Below are 13,182 nucleotides of genomic sequence, written 5' to 3'. Positions count from 1 at the left end.
TTCAAAGGGTTATTATGAGGATTAAATGAGTTAATAATATAGGACAGCTCCTGGCACTTGCAAACTGTTATACAAATGTTATCTGTTGTTATTTTTAACAGAGGTCTTTCACTTAAAAAAATGACTTAAAATCCCCTGGACATTATGGGCACCAGATTCTCTCCTACTTCCCACCTTTTGCATGGTGTTTTCCGTTCCACCTTTGGGTTGTGTTTTCAGTGATAATATGAATAATTATTATGCATTTAAAATTGTTTTCTCTTCTTTCCCCATCCATTCATTTTTGTTTTGTCTCAACAATCACATTGCATAGGAGTCTGGACTTAGTGATTTTTAAGAACCAGCTTGAGTACTTTATGGTTTTCATAATAAGGTCATAGATATAGTCACATATATAAGAATTTGGAATTGGGAATAAGGTTGATTTCAGTTAAAGAAGCTTATTTCATCTAAGGACTCTTTCTACATGGGGAAATACATGAAAAAGTAACGTAACTAGTCTTCTTGAGTACATTCAGCTGATCATCATTCATCATATAGGTAGTAGAAGACAAAAGATTTTTATTGAACCCAGGTTGTGTTCATTAACTACCTGCTCATAGGTCCACAGGCCCTTGTTTGTTTGTGTAATTCAGTCTGGTGTTTAATCACTGGTTAATTTGATCCTGTAGTGAATCAGATCTAAACCTCTGGCACCAAATCATTTATTTTTAAAGGCCTAAAGCCTGTTCACTCTATTTTGACTGCTTAAGGAGAGAGGTGAATGAATAATTTGACCAAGTAACTATGGGAAATTGCTATCAAATTAACCAAGAAATGTGAATACTTTTAAAGGGGAAGCTAAGTTTGCCTTACAGAGAGGCACAATAGAGTAGATGCCAGGGGCTAAAATTCCCAAGAGGTCACCTTCCTGCTGGTTAATCTCTTGTGCCTCCATAAGGTAAAAATGTTAATAATACCTACCTGTGTGGTATTTGTAAAGGTGAAATGAATTGATACATGCAAAATGCTTAAAACTGTGCTTGGCATAAAGTGGTGGTTAATAAATGGTACCTAGTATTATATAAAAAGATATAATCAGAGATAAAGAGGATATAGACCGCTTTGCTGGTAGTATTGCACTCTTACATCTTGTTTACTCTTGACTGAATTTTCTTTATCTTTGCAAAACAAGAGTAGCTAGCTAATTGAATCAAAGAGATAGGAAAGACCATCAATGTTTTATGAAGGCGTCTTTCTTGCATTTTCAAAATTCAAAACAATTAACGAGTTAATGGGTGCAGGAAATCAACATGGCACATGGATACATATGTAACAAACCTGCACATTGTGCACATGTACCCTAAAACCTAAAGTATAATAATAAAAAAAAAAAGAAAAAAAAATTCAAAACAATTATTATTTTCTGGGGGATTCCTTCCCCAGTCTCTTTCAACGGAATTAGCCTCTTCTTTTTCTTGTAGAAATTTTATTGTTTTTACAAAGTTCATGTTCTTGTGACTGCCTCTCTGCTGCATTGGTACATGTTCTGTGAAGGCAGAGACCACATCCCACTGACATTTGGAAACTTTACTGCCTATAGCATTCAATAGCCTCTCAATATTTTTTGAATTTCCTTTTCCAATTTCAGGGAAGCCAAAAGACCATTGTAGCTTTTCCATTTCTAGGGTGTTCTTTGATTAACCCAGTGGTGTCAAAAGTCATGAGTCCATTGGACCTTTTTGGAAGCACTCACTGGGTTTGTTGTTACCATCAGTTGAAGCAGAGTTCGCACCCTGACATCCTGAGGCCAAGACTGAATTGATCACCCTTCACGCAATGTGTTTCTTTCCTTGTGGACGTTTAGCATCAGTTTTATGGACACCCTCAAAAGTCAGAAATACCAGGTTGGGAAGAAAGTCATGGGGTGTTGTTGTCTTATGATGCCTTTCCAGCGCCAGCTAGAAATTGGTATGCTGTGATTCCCAGGGACACAAAAAGATGTATTACTTTATGACAGTGTTTGATTCTGAAATTGGGCCTAGCAAGGGGAAATAAAAATGACTTAGCATGAATTCCCAAATATTTAACATAGCTACGTGTGGAAAATACTTGAAAAATGTCAGCAATTCAACAATCTAATTTGTATTTCATGGTGTATATAACCTTGTTGAAGAAGACTTCTTTACCATATGTGGGATGACCAAAAGGTGGTTTGAATTTTTAATCTGAAAATATTTGATCTGGTAATCAACACATCTGTTTGACACGTATGTTAGAAGATGATGTTAAAATTCATTTCTCTGGGCACCAGAGAAACATAAAGTGTTATGTTATCATTATTAGTCAGCTCAAGCTGCCATAACAAAATACCATAGACTAGATGGCCCGCACAACAAATACTATTTTCTCACATCTCTGGAGGCTGATAATCTGGGCGCCAGTATGGTCAGGGTCTCGTGAATGCTCCCTCTCTGACTTGCCTTTTCCTTGTGTCTTCAGAAAGAGAGCACTATATTTCTGTTCTTATAAGGGCACTAATCCCATCGTGAAGGCCTCACCCTTATGACCTCATCTAACCCTAATTATCTCCTAAGGGCACCATCTCTAAATACTGACATATTGTGAGGTAGGGCTTCCACATATGAGTTTGTAGGGGATACAATTCAGTTCATAGCAGCTATCTAGGCATCTCCCTAGACTGTCTTACTGAAGCAGCATCATTGTCTGGGGTAAATACCCAAGGTTTGTTGCCTCATGCCAAGGAAATCAAGGACACAGACACATGTGGAGTGGGGTTAAGAGTGGAGGTTTAATAGGCAAAAGAAAGAGAAAAGAGAAATAGCTCTCTCTCCTGCAGAGACAGAGAGGGGCACCAGAGTTGGAATTTCTGCCCGAGGCAAAGTGCACAGTGTTTTATAGATAGGCTTGATGAGACAGTTACTGACTTACATAGGGCCAAAAGACTGGTTGAACCAGGTGTGGTGTTTGCATCACACTCAAGGAAGCTGGCCACCCCACCTTAATCTTTTATTATACAAATAGGGTCTCTACCTGGCCATTGCCATGTTGCCTGCTCCCTACTGTGCATGTGGTTGACAAGGAAAGGAGAAGATGGAGCTGCCATGTTGGACATGCCTAGGGCCCGGGTAGCCTTTTCCTATTGGCACAGCTGCCAGCATTCACCCGTGCAAGCTTCCAGCTTGCTTATCTGTGTCTGCAGCTTGATTTTATGGGCTGCTCTTTGTTAGAAAAGAAATTGATTTTGGGGCTGCTTTTCATTAAAGAAAAATCTTACCAAGGACTTCCTTACCCTCACTATCTGCCTAAATATTTTCTTCTTAACTCCTATATCATTACCTCTCCCCTCCCCTCTCCTCTCCTCTCCTCCCCTCTCCTCTCCTCTTTATTCTTTCCCTTCCCTCCCTCCCTCATTCCTTCCCTCCCTCCCTTCTTTCCTCCCTCCCTCTCTTTCTTCCTTTCATCTTTCTCTCTGTTTCTCTCTCCTCTTGGCTCACTAATGCTCCTTGTGATAACATGCCTTAAGGCACAGACCTCCATGGATTAAATCTGATAGATAGCTATGTTTTGCTTGGTTCAAAATGTTTGGAGAAAAATATGAAGCCAATATTTAAAAAATAATGCTAAGATTTTCACCTTCTCTAAAAAGATCAGAAACCTAGCCCACAATTCCTGAGAGGCAATACAGACTGCAAGTTGTGCTGCCTGAGCTCCTCTCCTGGCAGTCCAGGTCTACTTCCTAGCTACGTGACCTTAGACAATTTACTGCATGTTTCTATGCCTCTAATTCCTCATCTGTAACATGAGGATGATTCTAACATGCACCTCATAGAGTGTGAATATTAAATGAGTTAATCCATGTAAAGCACTTAAAACTGCCTGGTACACAGAAAGTACTATATAAGCACTGTTTCTTATCACACCTTCCTGGTACTATTTCACTAGAACTCCAGTTTTCTACAGTCCACACTCTTCCTATTGTTTTTCTGCCACTGGGGTTAAGTGTCACTTTTTATTACCGTTGGCCTTGCATCGTTTTTTTCTCTTATAAAAGAGATCCATTTTTTACCTGACTTCTGTAGGTATTTGATTTATATTCCTAGGTTCTATAGGCATTTGGTTTCCCCCCCTTGCTTTAGGGAGGATGCTATAATTATAGAAAAACGTGGAACATTGGATAAAGCAGTAATTTCAGAATTAGAAGACTTTGATTCTATTCCCAGTGCAATTATTATCTGTGTTCCTTTGGGCAAGTTGGAAATTTTCTCTGGGTCTTTACTTTCTCATCTGGAAAAGGGAAGAATAACTTATGTCTTGTGTGCCTCAATGTTTTTATTGTTTTTAATTTTAAAAGTATTTTTAGAGCAGTTTTACTCTCATAGCAAAACTGAAAGCACAGAGATTGCCCATATACCTCCTACTGTTATCCGTTATCAATATACCTCACCTGAGTGGAACATTTGTTACAATTGATGAACCTTCACTGACATGTTATAATTACACAAAGTCCGTAATATACATTTAGGGTTCACTCTTGGTGTTGTATATTTTATGGGTTTGGACAAATATATAATAGCCTGAATCCACCATTATAGTATCATAAAGAGTATTTTCACTGCCCTAAAACCTCACTGGATTTTTATAAGTTCAAATCAGAGATAATAGGCCCAATTAAAAAAAATATCAGTATGACACAAAGGGAAAGTAGTGATTTTTCTAATATACCAACCAGTTAGCCAACACCACTGTGTTTTTATAGCTCATGATCTCTGCAAAGTCAGTAAGTTCAAGTCTGATAAAATTGCTCTGCAAGTTATCTAACCAGTCCATGAAGAACTTGCCAAGAGCTATGCTTTTGTGTGGATATCTACTTATTCACCTTAGTTGCTCTTAGTTTTCAGGGGAGATGTCAACACAGTTGACACAGCTATCAAGAAACAGTGTGGGGGCTCGGGTCATCTGGATAGTATTTTCCCAGACCTGTATCTTGGGAAAGGCATCTGGAACATCTGCAAGCTCCTCTTGCAAAAAGAGGGGGTGGCCAAAGAGTAGTTGCTCCAGAAGCAGGCTTTTATGATGTGGACAAAATACCTGAATGTGTCAAGAACTTTAGAAGTGATGGTTGACTAAATGCTTTCTGGTCCAACTCCCTGAATGTACACGTGGGAAAAACCAAGGTCTTGAGAAGAAAAGTGACTTGCCTAGTGCCACAGTTAGCTAAATGAAAAAGCAAGACTAGAACTTGACTCTTAACTGTCAATCCAGTGTTCTTTGTCCAACAGTTAGCGTGGAACAAGTATCCTCTTTGGAGTCATAAGAACTTTGGTTGAAATTTTAGGCATTCTACACATAGTATCTGATGTCATTCCCTGGGATGGTTAGGAGTAATGAGATGAGAGGCACACAGTGCTTGACCAAAAACACGTTCCCAAGAGCTGTTGATTTTCTTTCCTTTTTAAATGTACACAAGGAGTGGGGAACGCCTTTTCCCCTCCTGAGTATATCCCTCCCTGCGTTCTTTTTCTAGGAAATGTCTATGGAAGAAGTCTGAGTAGATCATATTATTTTATTAAGAGAATTCTTTGCATCTGCTTCTATCGGCTATCCAGGCCCTGCACTCTAATGATGACGATGCCAAATTTGAGTCTGTGTTTGTTCTGACCTCTTATGCAGATGGAGCCTGGTGATATGTGAAGAATCATTATGCCACATCAAGTTTCATTTTACAGTCCATAAATATACCTTTTAAAACAAAAACAAACTATTTCACCATCCTGGGGAGGGATTTAAATCATGTATTTTTATTACTTCAAAAGACCACCAGAAAATGAGCTCTAATAGTTCAAAAGCGACAAGCAATTTATATGAATGAATCGCAATTTAAGCCCCATTATACTCAGGATGATATATGCTGCAATGGGGTTTATAGATGTTTCTCTAACAATACTTAATAATAAAAAACCTTAGGACGCTTTGTTACTCTTTTGTAATTCCATAGTCTCAAGCAATATGAGTAGAGGTTGTGTCAATCTGTGAGTTCCAGCTGGGAGCAAAATGCTTCTGCCTGTTTTGGGGCCTTGGGTCACTGGAGCCTAAAGCGTGAAAGTATAAGGATTTGATTTAAAAGAGCCAAGGAAGCAGTGATGCACGGAGCAGAATTGCCATTTTAACGGAGAATGTAATGCCAGAACAAATGTCATGAATGGCCTTGCACATGGATATAGAATTTAGATATCTATTTGTTTCTATACACATCATGATGCATCTAACATAATCATAGTCATAAACATCAGCTACAGCTAACATAATCATAGCATCAAAATGTTATTGAGTGCTAAAACTGGCGCAGTGAGAACAATGACAACTTTGTGGTCATATTGTTTGGATCCAGACCCAGGTTTCTATGCTTACTGATTTTGTACTTGGGCAAGTGAAGTCACCTGTAATCTCCAAGCCTCAGTTTCGTGGCATGGAGATACCTACCACGAGGAGTCAAGATAAATGGAATGATGAGATGCTCCATATAAAGTATCTAGCATAGTATCTGATACCTAAAAAACAGCATATATTTGTTGGGTATTTACCAATTGCCAGGGGCTCTTCCTAGTTTTCCTTTATAAGGTACGTACTATTAGACTCTTAGAATATGGGTATCAGCCTGTGCCCAACAATGTGCTTTTAAAATAATTCGTCCTTCCAGTAGATGTCAGGTTAACTGTGGTTCTTCCTAGTAAAGCTTTCTGGACTGATTCACATTTTTAGCGCGAACCTGAATTTGTGTATGTTCAACTTCCACTCTGAGATTCAGCCTCAGGCTTAGCCTCTTCTTGTCTCCTGGCTTCTGGGTGAATATGACCATTGCTCAAGATATCTGCTTCAGGCAGAGCACTGTCACCACCTGGGCAAAGGTCAGACTGCATTTCAAGTCTGTGGTTAGCATACTAATTGCTTTGGTCCAACTCAATTTCTCACTTTAAATGTCAATTTGTTCTTTCATTAGGGAGTTGTGATTTTTGTTTCGTAATTATTCAGTACCCTTCAGAGCCTTTTTTCTGTGAACAAAAAGCAGCCTTTGTCCTAGGCTCATTTATAAAATTTATAAAATCTCAATTGTTCGCCATTTCTGAAGATTGTTTTCTCAGACTAGCCCAGCTCTCTAAAGATGTTAATTTTTTTTTACTCTGTTTATAATCAGATTTGCTTTTGAAACACCCTTAAATTCTATTGAAACTGTCTTCTTGGTTGTGTGTTTCCCTGAGGATGGAGAGGCAATCTTTGGCAAACGTGTTGCCATTCCATCCTCTGTTCCCATCCCAAAACCATGAGAGCTGCCAATTGCTTTCTTTCTTTTATCTTCTTGTCTCAAGAGAATCAGCTGGATTACTCCACTTCACTTTCTCTCTCTTCTCCCCACCATTTTTACCACAAGATAGCTTTTATATCTGGTGGTTACATGATGAAGAATAAGCAATGAAGGCAAGATTGTGACATTTTAATTTTCTGGTACATTCATCAACTTTTCATCTTTATTTCAGTGCTTTCTCTGGACTAGTACCAGGAAATTATTAGATATGCAAGAGCTGAAATTAATAATGGTATAAACTGAAAACCTACTCAAAAACACATCAGCAGAGCAGCAGGGACATGTGGGCACGGGGTCTCAATGACATGTAGAGAGCAAGGGTTGGATTAAATCCATGTGAAAAATTCTCACTGGGGTTTTCTAACCGTCCCTTGTTTGATTTTTGAAAATATTTTTATTCAGGGCCTTGGAATCTTATGAAACAAAGAAATAGCTTGGCTGGCTTGATTCAAAATAAGCTTGTTATAGCCAAGTAACTCCTTCAAATCTAGATGAGGCGGAGGCCTCTCATCAGCTTGGTGATGGCCTAAGGAAAATGAGCCAGGAGATTTCTCTGGAAGGTGTTGACAAGGGTCCCTGACAGGGAAACATTCATTGCAGTCAGCAGGCTGGTTGGCAGCTGTGGCCCATGGGCTGAAGACTGAATTGTGTCTAAGGCAAGTCCTGACTAGTTTCTCATCTTAAAGGATGCCTGGGCATCCCAGCAGAGTGAGATGGAGTTCAGTGTGGCTGTATCTCTGTGAGTAAAATACCAACATGATTTAGCCTTCAGTGTGCCCTGCTCCCATCAATTCTCTTCACTACAGCCAGAGTGATATTTTTAAAACAGAGAAATTGAATTGTGTTACTACCCTGATGAAAGTCCAAGCTCCTTCACATGGCCCTCAAGGCCTGCCGGAATCTAAAACTGGTAATATTTTATGAACAGCACACTAATGTCCACACAGGATCTGGCCCAAGCTTATTTTTCCAGTTTCATTTCAAATAAGCAAAGCTCCTTTTTGTAACTAAGTCGCCTCAAACATTCTTTTCTATGTGGTAGTTTATTGCTCTTCCCTTGGCCTATTTCACTTCTGTTTCATGTCTCAGATGAACCATCACTACCACAGAGAATCCTTCTCTGACTCTCTCAGAGTAGGTCAAATTCCTCTTGTTGAAAGATCTCACATCCTTGGTAGAATTTATTACACATTTTGCTCAATGCCTTGCCTGTCTGTGAGGTCTATGTGGCATTTTGTTCATCAGTCCGCCTCTGGGCTTAGTAGAAGGCAAAATAATGTTCTTTGAATGTACGTGACTAAATGATTCTTTCTATTTCTAACTCAATAGACTTTAGCCTCCATAGTTTCCCTACCTTCATTCTCTACCTGATGAATTCTTGCTCATCTTTCAAGATGAAGCTTAATGATATCCTTTTTTGTGATAACTTTTATAGTCATTCTCTGCACCAGTCAGGGAAGGCATGGTGGCTTAAGTCAACAAAGGCGTATTTCTAGCTCATGCAACAGGTATATGGTGCTTGCCTGGTGGCTTGCTCCTCACTTGGGGGCCCAGGTTGAAAGAGTCTCCATGTCTTTGCTTCCATGGGTTACAAGGCAGAAACAAGACAATGTGGTAAGCTGGATGCTGGCTCTTAATCTTTCCACTTAGAAGTGATACGCTTCCACTCAGATTTCATGATCAATCATGAGATTAATTTAAACCATGCTTAAATTTGAAAAGGATGGGGAAATACAATTGTGCTATGTGCCCAGAGAGAGGAAAACTGATAATGTTTTATGAACAACACACTAATGTCAAGCACCCCTCTCTAATACCTGGCTTCTCTTCTTGTTTCCAGCCTCTCACTTGTTATGCCTATTTTCACCCAGCCTTTCATCATCCTATCAAAGACCTTATAAGCAACAATAACTAAATCACTTCCAAAATCTTAATGTCACCATACTATTCTATGACTCCTTCTTTTAGTTTTCTAGCTCTTGGATTCCAGTGGTCTGACTGTAGTAATTCCTTGCCTTCAACAGGATTCTTGGTGCAAGTTGAGTTCCCCCAGGAAGCAACCTCTGTGATTGGCCTGCAGGAAGTTGATTGCCTGAGTTATTTCACTAATTTCTGGTGTTTTGTTCTTATTTCATAGTTATGAAAGTCTTGCTAACTGTGGGTCTCCTTCTTAGATCTCAATGACCTCACAATAACTTTTATTTATAGGCTGTCAGATCTTTAGCTCTGAAAAGAATCTGATGTTATTTCAATGTATTTTATTAGGAAAGAAATCAACTTACTTTTCTTTTAAAATAAATAGATTAATGAGTTTCCTAGTGACTCAGTGTAGCCATTTTTATCCTCAGTTTCTATACATTAATAATATTAAAGCTCTAATGATTATTGTAATAGAAATACTGTATTTGACTAATCACCATTTTTCAAGAAGCTTTCATGAAGTAAATAGTAGTGAATAACTTCTGAATTCAAATCCAGGTCTAGCATGTTCTAAATTGATGACTTTGTGCCAGATATTTAACTTCTCTAAGCCCCAGTTTTCTAGAGTATAAAACAGGAGTAGTGTTTGTATTTTGCTCATGGGATTGCACATGGATTGCATTAGATAATATCTTTACGGATACAAAATATTGGGTTCAGAATTGACCATTGGGACAAAATGATGAGGATACTGGGACCCAGAGTAGTTGAATGCAAGTCATAGGCTATAAATCAGCAGAACCAGAACTAGAGCTCACATTTTTTATCTTGGATTCCCATGATGTACTCATGTCCTTCTTTCTCTAACCATCACACACAAGCAGTCTGAGTAAAAGGAACTTAAATCTATTTTTGAAAACAGTCTCCAGAAAAGGCTAAACTCTGTGCTTAAGGTTGTAGGTTATTTTAATCCCTATCATGAAATTTTATGAGAAAGCAGGTGATGCTCTGAACTCCATCCCAAAAACAACAAGACTTTTTGTTGAATCAACCCATTATTCTATCACATGGGGAGGAGCCCCAGGTCAAGGGATAAGAGACATTAACTTGCAACAGGCAACAGCAGTTGTCTATATTCATAGTACAACATGGGAGAAACTGGCTACACCATCATTTTGTAGCATATGGATTGAAGCATGTCTTAGTAAGACATACAAGCAGAGAGGGGTTGGATTCCCTTGCTCCCTCTGATAAAAGCTATACCATGTACTGTGGACACTTAATAAATATTCATTGATATCAACTTAGTGGACACAGAACTCCTTGAATTTGGACATATAAAAAGAGTCTCCTTGGTAAGAAACTAATAGTTGTAAATTCAGTCTTCATACTTCTTGGGCTCTTACCTGTTTTGTCTCACCATGCATCATTCTAGAAACACTTTCAGCTCAGGATGGGATCTAATGTACCAAGCTGAATTTTCACCTAAGCTTTTGTGTTTAATGCATGTTACTTTGTCTCTTGGCTTCTATGGACATTTACCTTTTGTAATTTATCTGCAAAATGATTACACTCTTGTTCCATTACTTTACTAACCATGATCTTACTTATTTTTTTTCCTTCAGATATTGATGAGTGTGCAGCTAAGATGCATTACTGTCATGCCAATACTGTGTGTGTCAACCTTCCTGGATTATATCGCTGTGACTGTGTCCCAGGATACATTCGTGTGGATGACTTCTCTTGTACAGGTGAGCTTTAAGAAGCAGTGTTGTTTTTTTAATTCATCCATTCTCTGTACCATGTCTGTGTTGTTACATTTAATTCCTAGTGCACAAAGTACTATTTTTATCTAAATAGTTTTTCTCTTTATTACTTCACCCCCACCTTTTGAGAAAAAGCAATAATAAAAAAATTATCTGCATAATTGATTTCCATTCCCACTATTTCTGCCGCTGTGTGTGTGCTTGCATACATGGGTGTGTGATTTGAAACTGAAGTCCCAGTTGCCTATAGTAACACTGAGGGAGTTAGATATACTAGTTCTAAAAATAGAAAGTATCACTTATTTTCATTTCATCATGATGAGATGTTTTTGTAGATAAGAAAAGGTACTTTGTTCCCACTGGGAAAGACAAGGATTAAATTTAAAGAGGTAGCAGGGAGTACTTGGTGGTCAAAGTTTAGGTATATGGGAGCCAGTCAAAACTATATTTAATTAATATATGCGTGTTGTCTGTGTCCCACCTCTTCCTATGTCCCTTAGCACTAAAGTGGTCACTGACTCTGTTGGAGTAGCGCTGGTTTTATGGTGCATTTGGTTTGGCTTTCCAGTATATTTTCAATCATGTACATACAGACATGAATAGTAAATTGGATAAGGGTGATAGAAGATTCCAAGTTTTTCTTCTCTTGGACCAAATGTGTTTAAATACCCAATCTGCAAGTTATAAGAAAAGGGTCCCTCGAACCCAAGATTTCAATCGTGTTGTAACTTTTCCTGATGCCTGCATCTTTCTCTTTGTTCCAATCACGTTGGCATATAAAAACTGGATTCTTTACTCAGAATATAATACTGCTTTTTTTAAAATGTACTTTTTTTTTCTGAATGACCTTTTCAGAAGTGCAAAAAGTTGCAAAAGTTAAGGGCACATGTTAGCATGTCCAAATTTCTTTGCCAGTGATGTCTATTTATAAGTTACCATTCTTTCGGTGAAGGGCTGGAGAGTTCAGATTGATGCAGGTTTCTGAGGACCACATAAGGTCAAATCTCACTTATCTGTCTTTTACATATTATAATTAATATTCTTAGGAAAAGAAGAGATAGACTGCATAAACATAGTGTGCTAGGATTTCAATGTTTTAAAGGATCAAATCTTTTTTGGACCAATAAACAAACACTTTCTAAAAAGCTGTAAAGTTACAGGGCCTATCACTCTGTTCTTAATAGTAAATGCAGCTCTTAACTTCCTTTAACCCTAAGATTAGAAGAAGCCAGTGAATATCCTCCTAGCCTAAGAGCACCATATTATGCAACTTAATAAACATTAATTAAGGCCCTGCTGTGTGGAAGACGTTGTTGAAATTCTATCAGAACGCTTGCCTTTGCTCGGATTTCCTCACTGAGAAAGGAAGGCAAGAGCTGGCGCTTGTCAAATGCCTTAATAGGATCGGTGCTCTGTCTGGTGGTTTATGTATGGAACAAGATGGAAAATGTATTATCTTAAGAACTGGCTCCAGAATTACTTTTAGAAAGAGAACTATGTTGTTTGGAATAAAAGGTAACAGTGTGGGTATCAGTGGGCACCCAAGTGTCCTTCTGCCCCCCTACACAGAAAAGAGTAAATAGCTCTGCAGGAAAAGTCTACATCAAACACACACACACACACACACACACACACACACACATTTTTTTGTTTTGTTGTGTGTGCCTAAGAGGGAACACAAAAGACAGAACAAAAGAGAGAAAGGAAGGAGGGGAGAGGGACCAGTCAGAGAACAGAAGGCTGGGTGCTGTGGAGGACAGAGGGCTGGTGAAAACCACGCAATAGTAGGATAGCTGAAAGGATTTTTAAGAGAAGAAATATTTTATGTGAGTTTTTTTTTTTTATTGTTTTGCCATACAGTATGCTATGTGAGTTTTCCTCATTACCCTCAAATCTTTAGTAAAGTCTTCCCACCCTGAATGCCTCATGAGAACCGCCCTCCCTCCCTTGTTAGAATGTGGGTTAACATGGTGGACAACAGAAAGGATACCAGTGCATTTAGGATATGGGGACCATAGAGGTAACCATTATCAAGTAACCATTGTTACAGTTCTTTCTGCTGCCCCCACCAACATACACTTACTAACATACACACACATCATTATCATCACTGCCTCCTCTCAGGAATTTCAG

General features: G+C 38.6%; 1 protein-coding gene across 2 annotated transcripts in view; it reads left to right on the top strand.

Moving 5' to 3' along the window:
* Positions 1-13,182, top strand: part of NELL1 (neural EGFL like 1) — a 934,274-nt gene that overhangs the window by 449,902 nt on the left and 471,190 nt on the right. For both annotated transcript variants that reach the window (XM_032166405.2, XM_032166404.2), the window contains exon 13: positions 10,909-11,034. In XM_032166405.2, the coding sequence (XP_032022296.1) occupies positions 10,909-11,034 (126 nt within the window). The remainder of the gene's footprint in view (positions 1-10,908; positions 11,035-13,182) is intronic.

The sequence above is a fragment of the Hylobates moloch genome, unplaced genomic scaffold, assembly GCF_009828535.3.
Source record: "Hylobates moloch isolate HMO894 unplaced genomic scaffold, HMol_V3 SCAFFOLD_11, whole genome shotgun sequence".
In the NCBI taxonomy this organism is placed as follows: domain Eukaryota; kingdom Metazoa; phylum Chordata; class Mammalia; order Primates; family Hylobatidae; genus Hylobates; species Hylobates moloch.
The sequence above is the reverse complement of the archived record's forward strand: the minus strand, read 5'-3'. Positions and strand labels throughout refer to the sequence as shown.